The sequence below is a fragment of the Argentina silus genome (assembly GCF_951799395.1).
Source record: "Argentina silus genome assembly, chromosome: 2".
In the NCBI taxonomy this organism is placed as follows: Eukaryota; Metazoa; Chordata; class Actinopteri; order Argentiniformes; family Argentinidae; genus Argentina; species Argentina silus.
Genome location: NC_139656.1, coordinates 8,122,110 through 8,140,266, shown reverse-complemented (window position 1 = coordinate 8,140,266; position 18,157 = coordinate 8,122,110). Strand labels below are relative to the sequence as shown.

The 18,157-nt window shown below is 42.3% G+C and overlaps 1 protein-coding gene across 2 annotated transcripts; it reads left to right on the top strand.

Annotated features, from left to right (window-relative positions):
• The first annotated feature begins 2,692 nt into the window (after window positions 1-2,692).
• spns3 (SPNS lysolipid transporter 3, sphingosine-1-phosphate (putative)) lies at window positions 2,693-8,285 on the top strand. 2 transcript variants are annotated; one of them, XM_083687010.1, is made up of 13 exons: window positions 2,693-2,996; window positions 3,113-3,178; window positions 3,863-3,999; window positions 4,282-4,433; window positions 4,735-4,801; window positions 5,003-5,145; window positions 5,260-5,412; window positions 5,506-5,695; window positions 5,860-5,925; window positions 6,055-6,153; window positions 6,340-6,511; window positions 7,637-7,722; window positions 8,004-8,285. In XM_083687010.1, the coding sequence occupies exons 1-12, from the start codon at window positions 2,771-2,773 to the stop codon at window positions 7,681-7,683; spliced, it is 1,518 nt and encodes a 505-aa protein (XP_083543136.1). In that variant the 5' UTR covers window positions 2,693-2,770; the 3' UTR covers window positions 7,684-7,722; window positions 8,004-8,285. The 2 variants fall into 2 exon arrangements, with proteins under 2 accessions (XP_083543136.1, XP_083543135.1); XM_083687009.1 differs by lacking the exons at window positions 2,693-2,996; window positions 3,113-3,178; window positions 3,863-3,999 and having other exon boundaries at window positions 4,295-4,433; window positions 7,637-7,718.
• The last annotated feature ends 9,872 nt before the right edge of the window (window positions 8,286-18,157 follow it).

Genomic DNA, 18,157 nt, shown 5'->3' with positions numbered 1-18,157 from the left:
AGCTAGAGTATGAAAAATGCTATAATATTCCGGCTGTCACCAATTACAGGGGAGAACATTTTGCGCTGTATCTATACTGGCCAGTAGATGGAGGAGGAGAAGCTGAATTCAGCTATGTCACATTTACATTTACATTTATGGAATTTACCAGACGCCTTTATCCAAAGCGACTTACAACAATTTGTCTAAGCAAGTGAATCATCTATCCATCAGTCATCATAAGAAAAAGTAATCTATGCTAGGACCAGGGGCTATTGGCAGTCACATAACAACTATATAACATATATAACAACTATAATAATAACTATTATTATTATTATTATTATTATTAAATTTATTTATTTACAGTAGAGAAACTTGTACAGGGGGTAGTGGGGATGAAGAGGTCTTGAGGAGGGTGTGAGGAGAGCTCAAATATGTGCAAGATTCTGCATGTGGTAGGGGCATGGCTTTAAACTATTTTGGCAAGCTCATCATCAGAACTTTTGATAGATTGATAGAAGGACATTGCATATCGGCATCTTACAATCGAACACATGACCATAAGAGGAAGCCTCATATATTTATGTCTCACTTAATCTGTTTTGATCACATAATATCATTTAGACATGTTCATGGTTTTGCCCAAAGGATACAAACAACAGCACTGTCTTCCTGTTATTTGATTTAAAAGTTACATAATGGCCTGTTATGTTGTCCTGGCAACTACTTTACAAGAGTCGTTAAATTAAATCATTTAAGTGTCTGAGGAGTGGAGAGATCCCAGATTATGGAGCATTCCCATATTTGATGTATATCTATGGACATCTATATTATGAATAGAAGTATCATACAAGTTCATTTGACTTTTTGCTGAGTTGTATTTGTCACCTGGCTCGAGATAACCAAGCATTTACATTCATATTTTATTCCATTGGAAATGAGGGTTTCAAAAAAATGTTTTATTGGCTTGAGTTCAACATTGCATCACAGTAAGGAACTGTGTGAGAGCATATGACCAACTCTGAAGGGGCTGGACCCTTTGCTAATTTAATAGCCCAGCAGCATTCGTGCCTAAGGGAGATTTTTACATGCTCTCTCTGTAATGCCCCAGAGGCACACATGGAGTAAACATCGTCAATGAAAACAACAAACATGGAATGAGCTGAGGAAGACATCAAGACCTCTTAACCAGTAAGATTACTTGTGTAACTTTGATAATGAACATATAACATTCAAACTGTATTAAGCTACAGTACAGGGACTATTGTTGACATTGGCTTAACATTGAGGTGTACACTGTGTTTAAACAACATAATCATGTGAAAGAAACCCTTTTCCTCATATTTCCTCATCCTTTTTTAACATAACTAATTTCATAGTAGGTACATACATGTATATCATGTTTCAAAGATAGACCCAGTTCTTGGCATGTTTCTGTCATAAACAATTCCATTCCATTGTATTCTGTTGCTCTGGGAAGAGATTTTTATATCAATGCATAATTGCCGCATTGTTGCAATTGCACTGCCACTTGGGAGAGAACACTGGGACTATTCTGTAAGCATGCACTGCATCTAGAACAGTTCTTTTTGCAACTTTTTGAATTCTCTATATACTGTATATATATATATTCCATTTAGCAGACACTTTTATCTTTACAGTACAGTGAATGCATACATTTTTAAAATATATGGTCCCAGTGGTGGTAACAAACCCACAACCTTAGCATTGCTACCAACTGAGCCAAACAGGACCATTCTAGACTGCAGGAAACCATAATAATCTAATCATTGAAACATACATTGTTACTGTGCAAGACTAATGATTTTAGATTGTTACCATAGACATTTTTGAATACCGTTTTTCATTTAATAAAGCACTAAGCAGAGTACATGTAGGTACCATTAGGCCTGACAACAGACCACACCATTTTCATATACAATATATCACCTTACTATATCTGACCTGGTTTATATAGAGTTGTTTGTAACACATGTATGAAGTTAAACATTAACAGCCCTGAGCTTAATGCAGGGTTAATGTTGAACCAACTTCACTAAATCAACCAATGTTATGTTGAGACATAACCTGGAGGATTACAAAAGTCTTCTTCCTTTTTTCTTTGAACTGTCAACCACATTCAGACCAGAGGAGGCTGGTGGGGGTAGAAATCGAGCAGGCTCATTGTAATGCATGGAATGGAATGAGGACTGGTATCAATGGTATCAAACTATTCCGCATTCTATTCCATGCATTACAATGAGCCGTCTTCTCATTTCTCCCCCCACCAGCCTCAATTGATTTAGACATAGTGAGAGAACCATTCCCACCAAATTCTGTTATTCTCACAAAGGTGATTTGCAAAGTGCTTCTTCAAACAAGATAAACTTATTTCTACAAAAATAGATGGGTGACTTGGCCAAAGAAACATGGTCCAGAATTGAGCAGCAGTAATACTGGGTAATAATCCTATAAAGTAATCAGGTCAGGAGGTAAAAGAAGAAACCATGCCATCTGAATCACTTATGGATTTGTTTACTCTCTCACTCTATTGTTAGTCCACTAACACAATTGTGACACTGACAATTCATCTAAAGTTACATATACAGGGTCAGAGCATGTCCATGGCAGACTCATGTACTGTACCTGACATCACAGACATTATCTGATAAATGTGGTAAAACAAGTCTCTTTCTCAGTACAGAGTATTTCCAGTCGGTGACAACTTTCACTCTTACCTCCTAAGTTTCTTTTCTGTCTCAGGCGTGTGAAGGAAGGGTTGATTGCTATGGAGACTAATGGTCCAGTGATGTCTCGCCAAGACGAAGAGAAAACTTGCCTGAGTTTGGGATCAAATTCAACACCACACTATGGCTCCATTGCTGACTGTCCCCCAGTCACTGAAATATCCTCAGTCAGGGCAACAGGAATCTCACCAAGACGCTCCTATATAGCAGTGGCTATACTCTGTTATGTGAACTTACTCAACTACATGGACCGATACACAATTGCAGGTGAGAATCTGCGCTTCAGTTGAAAACAGTCAACATGCATGATTGGTTTTCCATACATCTATGCATTGGAACACTGAATTGTTATTTGTTTTCTTTTTCTTTCCTTTTTCTCAAAGGGGTCCTCCTGAGTATCCAGAAATACTTTGATATAAATGACAGCACATCTGGCCTACTACAGACAGGTATATGATGATGATGCATACTTTTACAACCTCTGTAAAATTATTGTAGAAATCTTCACATCAGAGACTCTTACATCAGACAGGAAGAATACTAGATTATTTTAGTTGATAATGAACCACTTCCTTCCTGTGTACTGATGCAATCGTATGGGTTCTGATTTTACAGTTGCCATTACAGTGTTGGTTGTCAGCTCACAGATATTCAATATCTCCATGTGCATTTAGTTTTTTCGGGGGGGTTTTGTCCAACGTTCTGCACGGAGGGCATGTGTATGTCACACATAGTATCTGCTCCAATGAATCCTGATTACCATCTGTGCCTGTGGATGTGTGCAGAAAATAAATCACCTTGCACTCTTACACACTGGGTCATAATTAAGGCAATATGGGGATGCAGCAGGGAGCAGACTTAACTAACATAAGCAAAATAAAAGGTCCATGAGCAAGGACAGATTGTCTCTGGACTACAAATACAAACAATTTTCACTCATCAGGATTGCAGAATAGTTATGTTCAATTGTTTGAAAGGTGCTTCCTTTAATCAATATCTCTCGTCTTGTGGGTAAAACATACAGTGTCATGGCAAGAGTCTTTAAGAGGAGATAACTCTCACTCAAACTAATTGAGTGATCTGTCTCATGATGGTGCAGACACGAAGACCATCTCATGTTAATGCGTTTACAGTTTTTATCTGCAGTTTCATACTTTTGGCTCCTATCTTTGGTTACCTTGGCGACCGGTACAACAGGAAGTATATCATGATTGGCGGGCTGAGTGTGTGGATTATGACAACCCTGAGCAGCTCTTTCATCACAGAGTCGGTAAATCAAATATTGTCAAATTAAGATCTGTTTGATGTTTCCTTATCTAATTAGGAGGGGACTTCTATTGCCTGAGGTCACAACAACTTTGCTCTATTGTGAAATTAACCTCAGACTCAAGTAGGCCTACTATTGTCTGTAACTAGACATGTAACATGTGTTGGAAAGTCCTTGCAGTCATCTCACCTCACCTTTTGTTGACTAAGAGCCTCAGTATGATTCTGCAGAAAAGGCCATAGCTGTCTCTGCAGCCTTGTAACATCGGTGTTGTGGTCTCCTCAGTACTTCTGGCTGCTGGTGCTAATGAGAGCGTTGGTTGGGACAGGAGAGGCCAGCTACTCCACCATCGCCCCTACCATTATAGGAGACCTCTTCTCTGGTGTTAAGAGGACCATCATGATCTCTGCCTTCTACATTTTTATCCCTGTTGGAAGGTACTGTTAATTAACCCTAAGTATGTTGCTCCCTATGCATAGTGGATTGGAAAAAGTCATTATTTATACCTACCGAAGATTAGCATACATATGTCACAGTGTTGTAAATACATGTTATGCATGGTGCAATCTTTACTCCAAAGATCCATGAAAAGAGAGTGTTTTATATTCTTGCCTCACCAGTTAGATATGCACAATAGACAAAATGTACTCACACAAAGTGGCATATAAGTGGCATATAAGTAATAATATAAGACATATCTGTGTTGAATCTGCTCCATTGATATCCTGTGTTTTTCAGTGGTCTTGGATATATAGTAGGATCCTCGGTTGCCAGTGCTACTGGGGACTGGCATTGGGCTCTAAGGGTGAGGAAATGTAATTTAGTATTGTAGTTTCCTGTTTATGTCACATGTGCCTGTCATTGCATAACCTAATTTGAGCTCTAACAGTGTTGTCTTTTATGGAGGAGCAGTTAAAAATGGTATCCTGACTAGTGAGGGTGGCGTGACAGGGTGGGGTTATGCTCTCTGTACAGTAGCTGATGACTCATATGTGCTCTCTGTCAGCTCAATCCCATCCTGGGTTTCCTGGGCCTCCTCCTGCTGATCCTGCTGTGCCCCAACCCCCCCAGGGGGGCATCAGAAACCCATGGAGAGGGGCTTGTAGCACACAGCACATACTTGGAGGACATCAAGTACCTTTTGAAGAAGTATTTACTCTCCTTAATGAAGTACTGTGTCCCAATGGCATTGATATCAGTTGTTGTTTTTTTTATACCTCAGATGAACCCGTATTTGATCTGTGCTCATGCTTGTTCCCCCAGTAAGAGTTTTGTGTTGTCCACTCTGGGAGTGACTGCCATGGCCTTTCTGACGGGGGCCCTGGCCTTCTGGACGCCCACCTTCCTGACCAGAGCTTGGGTCACTCAGGGGCTCAGGCCCCCATGCACCACTGAGCCCTGCGACACCTCTGACAGGTACAGACTGACCTTTGACCTTCTCCCATCAAATGTTGTTTTTATGTCTTTGAACAAAGTTTCAGTAGCGACTTGATTTTGTTCCCTACACAGTTACATCTTTGGTATAGTTACGATAGTGACAGGGATTCTGGGAGTGTGCCTGGGTTCTCTCATCTCCATGAAGGTGAAGGACAGAGTACCCAACGCTGACCCTCTCATCTGTGCTGTGGGCATGCTCTGCTCTGCCCCTTGCTTCTTCATCGCTATCGTACTAGCATCAACCAGCATCCCTGCCACTTATGTAAGAAAGCCCTTCCTGCATTCCCTAGTATCCACCAACTGAGGTGTACACAATATAATTTGACTAAATTGTGCTGTTACTTACTTACATACTGTAGTTTTGCTTTAGCCCAAGCACAAGTGAAGCAGATGATGTCTATATTTTCCACATCTCATTTTGCCCAGGTGTTCATCGGCATTGGGGAGATTCTACTGTCTCTGAACTGGGCCATTCTAGCAGACATCCTGCTGGTGAGTGGGACTCATGTTGTAAAAAGTATTAACAGCAGTTTGACATTATGTAGTTGAAAAAGCCTTGAATTTGGCTACAGCTCAAACGTCACTGAGTTGCTCTCTGTCTGTGTTCCATGTGGTTTTCAGTATGTCGTTGTACCAACCAGGAGAGCTACAGCGGAAGCTCTGCAGATCACGGTCCTTCATCTCCTAGGGGATGCTGGAAGTCCTTACCTGATTGGCGCGGTACGGGCTGTTACTCATCTTATTGTAGAGTACTGGTTACATGTATATAGTGTCATTTGCATACCCCCATCATCTGAGACACAGATAATCCCAACAGATTATACTGTCGTAGTATATTTTTGATCAAACACAATCTCAATCCTTATGTATGTTAATGACCACTAGCCCTCTCCCAACCTACTGTAGATCTCTGATGCTCTAAGTAAATACAACCCAGGCTCTCATGCGTGGAGTTTCCGCAGTCTGGAGTACAGCTTCATGCTCTGCCCCTTTGTGGGGGTCCTGGGGGGACTGTTCTTCCTCATGACCGCCCTGTACATCACACAAGACAGGAAGGCAGCTCAGCTACTGGCTTCAGGTAACTACAGCCCCTCCTTACTGTACATATGACTTAGGTATATGATGATATATATAATATATAGATATATATTCACAAAGCTCTAGTTGGATTGCTCTATCCCAGAGAGTTCTGCATCCTACTTTTGTGGTCTGGGAGTATGTTGTAAGTTGAAAACATGCACACAAAAAAGTTACATGCTGTGTTTGTGTTTGTTTGTGAGTGTGTGAATGAGAGGGAGTGAGTGGAGGATGGCTTTGGGCTGAGAGTCCTTACTTAGTGTGAGTAGTCCTTACTTATGTAAGCATTGGTGCCAGACAGAGTCATGCCGGATTGTCCACATTGTGATGCTTGCCCTAAGGCCATCCCTGGACAAAGACTCTCTTTGTGTCCACCTCTCCTGTGAGCCGATGCAACACACTTCCTCTCAGAAACTGCTCTTCCTCACACTGTACACGACACATCCCAGTGATAAGCACAGGGTCGAGGTATGTCCCAATAACATACCATTAAAGAGGCCATCTGTAATTGGTGCATCCATTCTTGGACTTTTAAATGTAAGATATATAGCCATTGATTCTTGAAGAATGTAACTTCTAAATGCGTCAGTTCAACTGTCTTACCCCATGAGAACCCAAAATATAAGCATATATACAATAAGCATAAGCATATATACAAAACAAACACTGTATAGCTTGAAAACATGGTTAAAACTATAATGCTAATCTCATGGATAGTCAATCCTTGCATCCACATCTCTATATATGAAATTGAGAGTGCTTACATTTCGCCAGCCCCATCCTTCAGCTGTTTACCAGAAATGTGACGGGGAGCCCACTTTGTTGTTGTTTGAATTACAGATTGCACCTTTAATCAGGTTCACCGGGGAATCAGAGACTGAGAGAGGGGCCATGCTACACAGATTTTATCTCAGATGGCCACATCCTCTTCAGTCTGTTTTTATCAGTCTGGCAGGCAGCATAACCAACATTGTGAACAAAATAAAAGTTTGTTCCTTCCGTATGATAAGCTCTTACGTTAGAGTGATATATAGATTGTGTAGACGACAACTTTGTGTTATACTTTCCTGTATGTCTACTGCATGTTTATCTTTGCTTCTATTTTATGACTGTGTGTTTGTTTCAGGAGGACCTCTCCCTCAGCTGACCACCATTACTGAGTCAACCACCTGATACCTGGAGGAGAGTGTATGCCAGAGGGACATACTGTATGTATGTTAAATGTTGGTTTATATGTGGACATACTGAAATTCATCTAGCAACATCCCAAAACTGCACACAGATGACAGAGCCAAATATATTTGTTGTAGACTATGTTTTAATTATTATTTTTTTGCCTGGATAGTTTATCAAATATTATTTGAGACCTGAGTTTTTATAATGCCAACTTCAATTGCTACAGTATCTTTAAATGTTTAACCATACCAATGCTTTTCATGTCATGGAACCTTAATTGAAGCCCTTTTAGTGACCAAAACCCCTCTCTGCTGTAGCTGAACCAACCCCTGCACAACAAGCATCTGACATAAAACAAAGACTTGCAGATGAATCTGCCAACCCAATCATTTTGTGAGGAACTGCAGATTGACCTCTCCCTCCCCAAGCATCCCAGCCAGCAGCTGCTTCCTGATAATGAGAACAGGAGGGGGCCTGGGGCTGGACCAGATGCACCTGTGTTCAAGATGGAGGCTTCTCCTCCTCTGTGTGTGCCAGACAACTCTCACTCCCCCTATCTTAGCCCCTTCCTTTCACTGTTGATGAAGTGCAGTTCAATATGATGCTGTGAATGTATGTGTATGTCTGTTTTGTAAATATTTTCATCGAAATAAATCTAAATGTATGTATACAAGGTCTTGATGTCTTGTCTTGTGCTCTCACACATTCCTAGAGAAAGTGTGCAATGCAAAAATACTCCACAAGATGGCACTTGTTCATCAATAAACGCTAAGAGCTGTCCGGGAAAGAAAGTCATTCACACAGCAGCAGCCACTTCAGCTTTAACACTGTTTGGTTTGAAATGAGAATGATTGATGAGCATGTGTGGTGAATCAGACACTCCCTGTACTCTACCATTGGGGAGGCTCCTTGGGTCAGACTAGATATTGAGCACATTTATCAACTGTCATAACAATATGCTGGCCATATGCAGACTTAATGGGCTTTTAATGTCCTGTGTTCTGGGCAGTACCATTAATGAGAAGATGCCTTGGACAACCTGAACAATAAGCATGCCTGATAAAGGTAATTAAAAATCAACCAACATTGGGGATTGTACTCTCCCTCTGATGCCTAATGGTATATTCCAGCCTTTTTAAGCAGCACAAATGTATCTTTGTTGTATACAACACAATATTTTGACTTATGTATGTAGGCCTACTCAATGTGCTTCTCCTCTCATATATGTATGTTTGGTGTTGCTTACCCATACAGACTGTATAACTTATCACTTATAAGTCAATCATGTTCCTATATGAGTACTTTCTTATGACAGTAAATGAGTCCCACGACTCAACCATTGCTTGGAGGTTTTTGACCTCTGATGGGTTCATGGAACATGAACCTAGGCTCTGGCATTCCTCACCTGGGGCCTCGCTGCTGTTCTCACAGACTAGAGCATGGATGGCATCCAAGCCTCAGAGACATGCGGTGTGTTTGCATGCTCTGAAGTGACAGTGACCTGTCAGTCAAAGCCTAAACCATCCAGGCAGCTGCTCTGGAGGTGTTTGATGACACCAGGCCAGCTCTGGCACTGGCATGTCATCACATGTACTCATCATGCAGGACCAGCACTGAGCCCAAGGCCCAGGTCAAAGGTAATTGTTGTGGTAGGAGATGAGCTCAACCGCAAGGCCAAACACATTGACTGTCACATACTGTATGTGGCCTGTTAAAGAAATAAGAAGTTATGATAGTATTTTCTAGATGCTATTTCCAGGGCAACAGTGTTTGTGATGCAGTTATGTAGATAGATTTACAGTATTACTTGATAGGAAATATGTTTTCTTTAGAATAAATTAAACTATTACAAGGCATAATTTCTTCTTTCCACTAAAATTGCTAATTCCACAATGTCGCTCTGGGTAAAGGGTCAAGGTCAATGATGCAATGCAATTGTCAGTGGTTTATATTGCATACACTGATCCTTTCCATTACTGTTTTCTACGTCTATGTTTTGTTGAAGCTTGTAATTTTCCAGATGCCACAACCCCTGTTCCACAGTAGTTTGGGACACAAAGGTACGTACGTGCAATAGCAAGCACACACACAAACACACACACGCCACACACACACACACAAAGCAACGCACACATGTCACACACACACACACACACACACACACACACACACACACACACACACACACACACACACACACACACACACACACACACACACACACACACGCACAGTGTTAGAGCTATGTGGCGAACATTCCAGAAGTAATAGAAGCAATTAAAACACAATAGGTATTGTGTACCCCGTTTTGGTGGACTTTGCACACTTCTGCGCACTTCTTCGTTTCCCCTGTTTGCCCTGTCCGTACAGGAAGCTGTCACAATGGCTAATAAATGTGTGGGGCTGATCAATGGAAGGAACCAGGAGTCAGGGGGAGGGAGAGCGGACATGGTCAATGTTTACTCAGGAATGGCCAGAGCACATTCCAATGTGATGCATTATAAAAAGCCCTAGAAACGGTCACATCAAATAAAATAAAAACTCATACACAAACATACACCACACGCTAGTGCTCAGGCACATGTGCGCACATACCGTATGTGTACACACAAGCACACACTCATGTTTGACATCCAGATTGCATTGTCCTCTGTGGCCATTGTGATATACACCTATCAAAATGTTATTTATTGTTACTGTATTTTGCAAGTAGAACTAGACATTTTATATTTTGCTTTTTTCTTTGTGGTCATATAATGCTGTGCTGCACACACCATTCCCCTATTCTCACCAGTTCTAAGCTCAGTCAGAGGGCCCTCCTCGATAAGAACAAGTCAGCCACGTTTGGGGATGTAAAGTTGCACTCCCTTCCTTATCTCCCACCAGCTTGTGAGGGTGAGGGTGAGAATGACGTCATAAAGAGAGAGCTCTTCCCCACCCGCAGGCTGGGTACTGCTGGTGGGGCTCGTTCCTTTATAGGGCCACTTCTATATAATATTGCTGAGTCAGAACCAGAAATTCATACAAGTTGATTTAAATGAATGACAAGAAAGTTATTTCCTTGGTGTGGTATATTCAGCATTATTGTATGCACACCTCCTCCTCCTAAAGGAACAACTGCAAATGTGTTGATTGGACTGTTGATTTCTGGTTGCTAATGAACACTAGGAAGGTATTCTGGCTTGTGTGTGAAAGAAGTAAACACAGGAATTGACATGGTTGAGGTGATACTGCTGAGGGCAGATTGTCCTGAAGTAGTACCAGTACTGTTTGATACCTTACTGAGAGTCTATGATACAAGACAAGGCAAATCAATAGACCTACAGAGTTATGCCTTTGTAGAGGGAGTGTAAATGTGGACTATAAGATTGTAGCCAAGGCTGAGGTTTGCACTGTAATGACATGTGTGCTTTGTGCTTGTATGTATTTAGCATTCCTGTTCCGGAGCCCTGTTGGCCACTGTGACGGAGAACGCTGGTTCACACAGACAGCAGGGTAATTACAACGGCCCAGTCTCTAAAAATACTGCCAGAGAGCAACCATCTAGTTTCACTGGTACAGAACCTCAGTCCTATATGAACCCAAATATGCCCCATAGCTCTCCCCCACAATTAGTCCCTAAAATGGACATAAAAAATGCTTTTGGAGAATCGAGTTCACATGAAAACACCTCACCTATCTCATAGTTCAGTCAGGACACTCACGTCAGCTTAAGCATTTATTTAATGAAAATGGTATTACAATTAAGCTTGGTGTAATTGGATGACTCCGCTCTGTATAGCTCCCTGCCTGGAGTAAAACGACCACAACATGCAGGTATACAATATGGCAGGGAGCCCATGGCTTATCAACCCCCGCGGAAAGCTGCATACAGAGCAACCGAGCTGGTGGAGGCTGGGGGTGGTGGGTGGGACGACCACACAAAACAACTGTAGAATGTTATGAAGGAGCGTTAACTTGGTTGCTTTTAAAGCGCAGTCCCTTTGAACATTAGTGTATGCTGATAATATATCTATGCCAGAGGGGCGATTTTGGGATCTTACCCTATTCTACCGGGAAGAAGTGAAAACATGCTGTTTCTGCATCTGGACACCACATCTCATCGCATGGCATCCTGTTAGCCCCCGAAAACCAGCCCTGACAGAGGTACTTAACTGTACGTTGTATCTCTGTTGAGTTAGAGGCTGACAGCAGAATTGGGGCCAAAACCTCAGACTCTCAGTGAGAATAGCACCCAGACAGACTCTCTGCGACTGATGACCCGAGACCAGGAGTAGAACTCCAATGGAGCTGTCGGATAAATAATTAAATCAGGAGATAAAAGATGCTCTCTCTGCCCCGCCGACTATATTTAGTCACTGTCTCGCTGGCTCCTCCAGCCGCGCCACACAGCCCCCAGATGGGACTCCTGAGGAGGAGAGACGTCAACCCAGATCTATCCAAACCCTCAGCTGTTCTCCTCTGGAAGAGACGCCTGCTAAAGTTTGTGTTGGGTGAGAGTGTGTGAGGTGGTTGTGTATGTGTGTGCTTTGGGAGGATAATTAGGAAAAGTTTTTCATACGAGTGGATCATTAATCATTACAGACAGAAACAACTCCAAAAACAGGTTTTAGGGAACGCCTAATTAAACTTCTCTATGCTAATATTGATGAATGGTCCTCGTCAGACCTCAGATGGACCTCACTGGCCACAGTCAGACACTGACCCTACATCCCAGAATACAGCCAGAGGAGAGGTCAGAAGTTCAGCAGAGGTCACAGGAGGTCAGCAGTGGCAGACCCCACACCTCCAGACTGACTGCAGCTAAGACGGCCCCCGGCTCCAATAACAAATATCTGTGGTGTGGAGGGAGGAGAGGGTGGCAGAGAGGATGTAGGGTGGTCCCTGTCTCAGAGCTGCTCTTGACACAGACATGGGTGGGGGGCCATGTTCTCAAGGTTGACTGACACAGTGTGAGGCATGTGCTGATGATAACAGCATGCAGAGACAAAGCTCATGTTTACTGACTCCTGTTGAATGTTGTTGGATAGCCAAATGTTACAACACACTGTATGTTTGGTGTAAACATGTTTAGTTTCTTCAATTGCCAAGCTTCCTAGTCCCCTGCATGTTCACTTGCTATTCCTTCTTGATCTGGCCTAAAACTCAGGACATTTCAATACATTTTGTTTCGTAGTAGGGAATCTGTTTGTTGGAATAATGCTACTGTATGGTGATGACCCAACCACCAGAACAAGTCCTTGTGTCTTGGCCCATAGTCCATGGAGCGACATCTCCAGTCATACTATTCACTGGCCTGTATGAAATCAACCCTGTTAGCCGCATCACTGGTTGCCTATTGAATCAGCTCCACAATTTATATGAATGGATAAGGACCAAGATAGAAATGGGACAAGTACATTCCTCTTCTATTAATAGAACCAAGGGGTGAAAACGATAAATGTTCAATTCAATGAACTGCATCAGGGCTGAGGTCAGGTTATGTGATTTGATAAAATGCCTCATATCACATTGCATTTATTAATCTATTTAAATAATTATACCTAATATTTAGATAACTTCTACATGTCTTTGAATTCAAAGCTGTACATTTTGGGTGAGTTGTGGTGTCTGAGACTAGTTTTTCACCAGGAGAGGAGACATAGTTATCACAAAAAGACAGACTGTTAGATATCTGCACCAGAAACGGAGGACATGCCATCAAGGCCACTTTAAACAGAGTTACAGAACAGACTGACAGCCTTTATCATTTATCTGTTTAAAAACATGTTTTATCCAGGATAGCGGTGTTCTTTTAAACAGGAACCTGGGAGCAAGGCACCTCCGTAACCTGTTTTTGTGGAACTGGGATGAGATAACTCCGACCTCAGGCTGGAATGTCTTGGTTTGTGGAACTAAGCTGTCTTAGAAGTCCATCTGGCCTATAGGTCTTTGCTCTATAGAGAAAACAATGCATAGTACAGATATCCAACTGGTTTGTTACGCTAGCTCCACTATGCAGGAAGTGTGTGTAAGTCCGTCTATTCTCTCCTCCAGGATCTTTACTGTATAGAGTGAGCTCAGGCCAGCTGGCACATTTGGCAATGCTTTTCCCAGGTTACTGTACCAGGAACGGAAGTCGATCAGTGTGTATATATTAGACAGGAGTGGAACATGAATGTTCAAGAAAAACACAATATGGCAGGCAATATTGACACAATAGTTACAGCATTGTAAACCTGTCCTAATACACTTAATGTGAACAACATCCACCAACTCCACAATAATGTGATTGTTTCACTTGAAGGAAAGGTTATATATTATATACATTCAGTTTTAACAACCTCAACTTAATTCAACTGAACAATACTGAGGGATGGAGAGCATCTCATATATTGTAAGTAGTTCCACAGTTGTCTCTGAAAACATATATCAACAATGGTCACAACCCCACACCGTCTTTACTACAGCTGAAATGGAGTGGAGGGTGTGGAATGGATGTTTACCACAGAAGAACGGCAGCTGAGAGATACACGTGGTAAGGGGGATTTAAACTTCCCTTTAAACGCCTCTCTTATCGTCCCACAGGCGCTGGGCCCTGTGATTAGGGGTTTATCTCCCATCCTGCACTGGGGCCTCTAACAGGAAGGAAGGCAGCACAGTGCTGCCAGGGTGAGAGAGGAGGAGAGAAAGGCCCTGTACCGACCCAACCCAGGACTGTGGAAAAGCACACAGGAGCCCAGGGACATGACCAGCATGTCAAACACCTCACACAGACAGAGAGAGAGAAGGGGGAGACAGAGAGAGAGAGAGAGAGAGAGAGAGAGAGAGAGAAAGAGAGAGAGAGACACACACACACACACTCACTCACACACACATGCAGATAGAGGGAAGGGAGAGAGACAACAGTTTTGTTCATGGGGACCCCGTGAGCCTTCCAAATTAGCCCACTGCCCTGTCCTCTGTCTCTCCATCCCCACTTACGCACAGAGCAATTCAGCTGAGTCAGAGCCCATTCAGGTCTCAACCCTCTGACATCCATGGACAGCCAAAGTCCTGCAGAGCTGCGCCAGAAAAGCTCCCTAGCATTCCCCCACACTAATGCAAGGATGCAGCCTCAACCCTCCTCTCATCTCCTCCCTTTCTCCCGTCTCTCTTAAGCCCTTACTTTGATTAACATATTCTTGAAGAGAGGTTTTTGTGACTTTTTCAGGCTTTAACTCTGGGCATTTTATGTTCTTAGTTCATTTAGCCAGTGAAGTATTATCAAATACTAGACCAAGTTTATTTTACAGTCATTAAACACGGTCCTGAGTTGGACAAAGCCTTTTGGCTCATGTACTCTTTTGGCTCTGTTGAAATCCAGCTATACTTGTGCTGTGCTTGTTGGAAACGCCCCCTCTACACGCCCACTGCTAGTACATATGTTAGACACTGTGCACTTAGATTACATCATCCTGAATACCCCCATCACCACCACCTTCACCACAGCTTCTTTTGACCATCATAAATCGCATTGTTAATATTCAGAGAAATGCAAGTGATCAAAACTCTTTTAACTCTCAAAACACTCTCAAAACTCTTTTAACTCTTCCAATTTAATAGTTAAGATGACTATTTTGAGACTGTTATGAATTCACACACTGCCTGCCATCCATGACACCTACACTGACCACACAGAGCTGTGGATGAGAGGTTACTGTAGCTCACTCACATTAGCATGCTATGTGCCCATGCAGGGCTTGATGGCCATCCCATAGCCATTCACACCCAGCCATCCCTCCGGCCCTCTCTAACTGCACAGCTGTGGCTTAGTTCTGTGTGAAGGCCTTGTGAAGGCCACTGTATTGCCCCTCTTAAAGAGGTAGCTATCAATGGAGGCTGTTGTTTCAAATGCCCCGCTGTCTCCTAACAGCATGGGCTGCAGCACACGAAGGCCAGCCGGAGTAAAACACAGCTCTATCTGTGTCTCCCTCCCTCTCCCTCTCTCTCTCTTTGATACAGGAGCTGTGCTAGCATTTAGGCCTGCTGCTAGGCTCTCTGCATGTTGCCAAGGTGAATCATGACTCCTGAGCAGGCTCTGTATTTCTCTCTATCTCTATATGTGAGTGGCGAACTGACTGAAGGTGAGTGGGTGGTTGACTATCACCAATTTTATTTTCAGAGCCTCTAATAGAGATATCTAAGATGTCCTTGACAATACATAGCAATAATTTTCAAGCCAACCAAAGCCTTCTTTACCATTACTCTTGGTGTTTCACCATTGGCAAAGTACTGGTATTTATGTTTTTTTTTATTGTTATTATTTTCATATACCACAATATTTATTTCCTTTCAAGGAAAGTCACTTCTTGGTTATTAGTCATTTGTCTGCCCACACTTTCTAACTGAGATACTTTGTGAATCATCCTTTGCAGATGCGTGTGTTACATACATATGTACTCCCCAGGAAAACACAAGTACAGACACAACAGTACCTTTGTAGTACAATGTACCAGTATTGCATCACTAAAGGTCTTGGACATTCTTCATAGAGATTACAATTATGTGTGTACTAAAAGTAAACAGGTCAGTTTTTTTTGGTCTTATCATATCGAGGATGTGAATGGAAAAGGGGGCTTCCTCTGTGATAATGCAGGATGGGACTATAACCCCTGAAAACATACACAACCCTTGACCCACCAGGGTGTGCACCAACATCGCTGTTATCAATGACGCACACACACACTGACACACTGTCACACACACACACAATGTCCTCTGATAGCTGCTGTTGGCCCTGGAGGTCAATGAGAAATCAGAATATATATATATTTTTTTTATATACATGTCATACATTGTAATTCCAGACAGAATAGCGGATCATGATTTGCACAATTCTTTCAACTGTAGGCTAAATACATATTGTGATGATGTCTCATACACTTACCATGGAAATTAGTGATGACGATCAATGATTTGTTAGCATATTAGTACATCTTGGTGAGCTCTCTGAAGGCCTAGTCTACTGATGACGAGAGATGCAATTAAATTCCTTTATATCAGGTGTTCGAACATTTCACCAATGACAATTCAACTGATGGTTTTAACAGTGATCTTGGGTTTCGATGCACCCACAGGCATATAGGCCTACCGATTAAATCAATCAAAAGTCAAACTGATCTCAAGGTCTAGGACTATTTGTCATAGGCCTATCATTTAATGCAATTACTAAGATATATCCATCAGTAGAATTTTAACTTCAAGTGTGTATCTTTTTGTTGTTGTTTTATCTCAAAAGACCAATGCTGCCGAAACAGTCTATATAAATTACACCTCACACAAGTGTGGCCGTGTGATGGTGTTGCGCCACCGTGCACTCTCGTGACAACCCAACTGATAAACGGAAATCTAATTATGGTAGGCCTACTTGACCAACTCGATTTTTTAGATTGAGCTTGTGTCATATTTAAAACGATCCCTACAACGGTGAAATTAATGTTGTTGTTTTTTAAATCTTCACAAGAGCTGTCCAGCGTGCTGAAGACATCATCGCGCATCTCTCCATTACGGCCAACATATCCCATCCACATGAATGGGCAAACCAATAGATACCAAATGCTTTCTTAACACGTCGTTTAGATTAATCTGATCTCAGATGACCATCCTTATAATCAGACATAATATGAGTGATGTCAAGTGCCGACACATTCACGCCTATAGATTAACGGGGAAATCTGTTGTTCGCCCCTGGGATGTGATTAACCTACCAGATTATCGCATCAAATTGAGCACTATTGATATACCGTAGGTAAGGTACAGTCAGAACCATCAGAGCACAATGAGAATGCCTCGCAGTATGCAGAGACACATTATGCAGAGAAAGGCAGTGATAACATGTTATCTCAAATACACTGACTTCAAAAACTAACAATGACGCAATGTTAATGATTAGAACAACATGTTATCAGTCCGGAAACTACAGGCTAATCTTAAATTCCGAAGTCCGAATAGCCTAGGCTACCATTAGAATAAAAGCGTTGTCTGTTCATAGGATAGAATAAGTTGTCTATGGGCAATAATAATTGGGTTATGTATTTTCTAAATAACATCACCCATACAGTTGCAGCATGCACGCAGCAACATAAGACTGAACAGGTTGCGAAAATGCTGTGCGTGTGCTCCATTTTGACTAATTTCTTTGCACCTTTGACTGAAACGTCCCGAACAGTCTCTCTCATCGGGCAGTGGAACCTGTCCTGTCACGCGATCTCGCCCATTCCCCGTTGTTGTTATCGTTCCCCTAAAAATAACATAATGTCCAAAAGACAAAGGTGTCGCGCGTAATCGCGGACGCGCCGAGTGTCACTGGCAACATTTTTGTGACAAGCACCACACTCAAATTGCAATTCCCCGCATTCTCTCCACAGATCAGGTGCCAGTTCCATCATTTGCTGCGGGACTTGAGGGGCGGAGTTTTTACAGCGAGGTCACACCCCCTCCACTAGGACTT

What these genes read in the sequence shown, in the direction of transcription:
- spns3 (XM_083687010.1), top strand. Translation starts at nt 2,771, where the DNA reads ATGGAGACTAATGGTCCAGTGATGTCTCGCCAAGACGAAGAGAAAACT. An exon ending in GGACCGATACACAATTGCAG is followed by an intron (nt 2,997 to 3,112) that starts GTGAGAATCTGC and finishes TTTTTCTCAAAG; the next exon opens with GGGTCCTCCTGAGTATCCAG. An exon ending in ATCAAGTACCTTTTGAAGAA is followed by an intron (nt 5,146 to 5,259) that starts GTATTTACTCTC and finishes TTGTTCCCCCAG; the next exon opens with TAAGAGTTTTGTGTTGTCCA.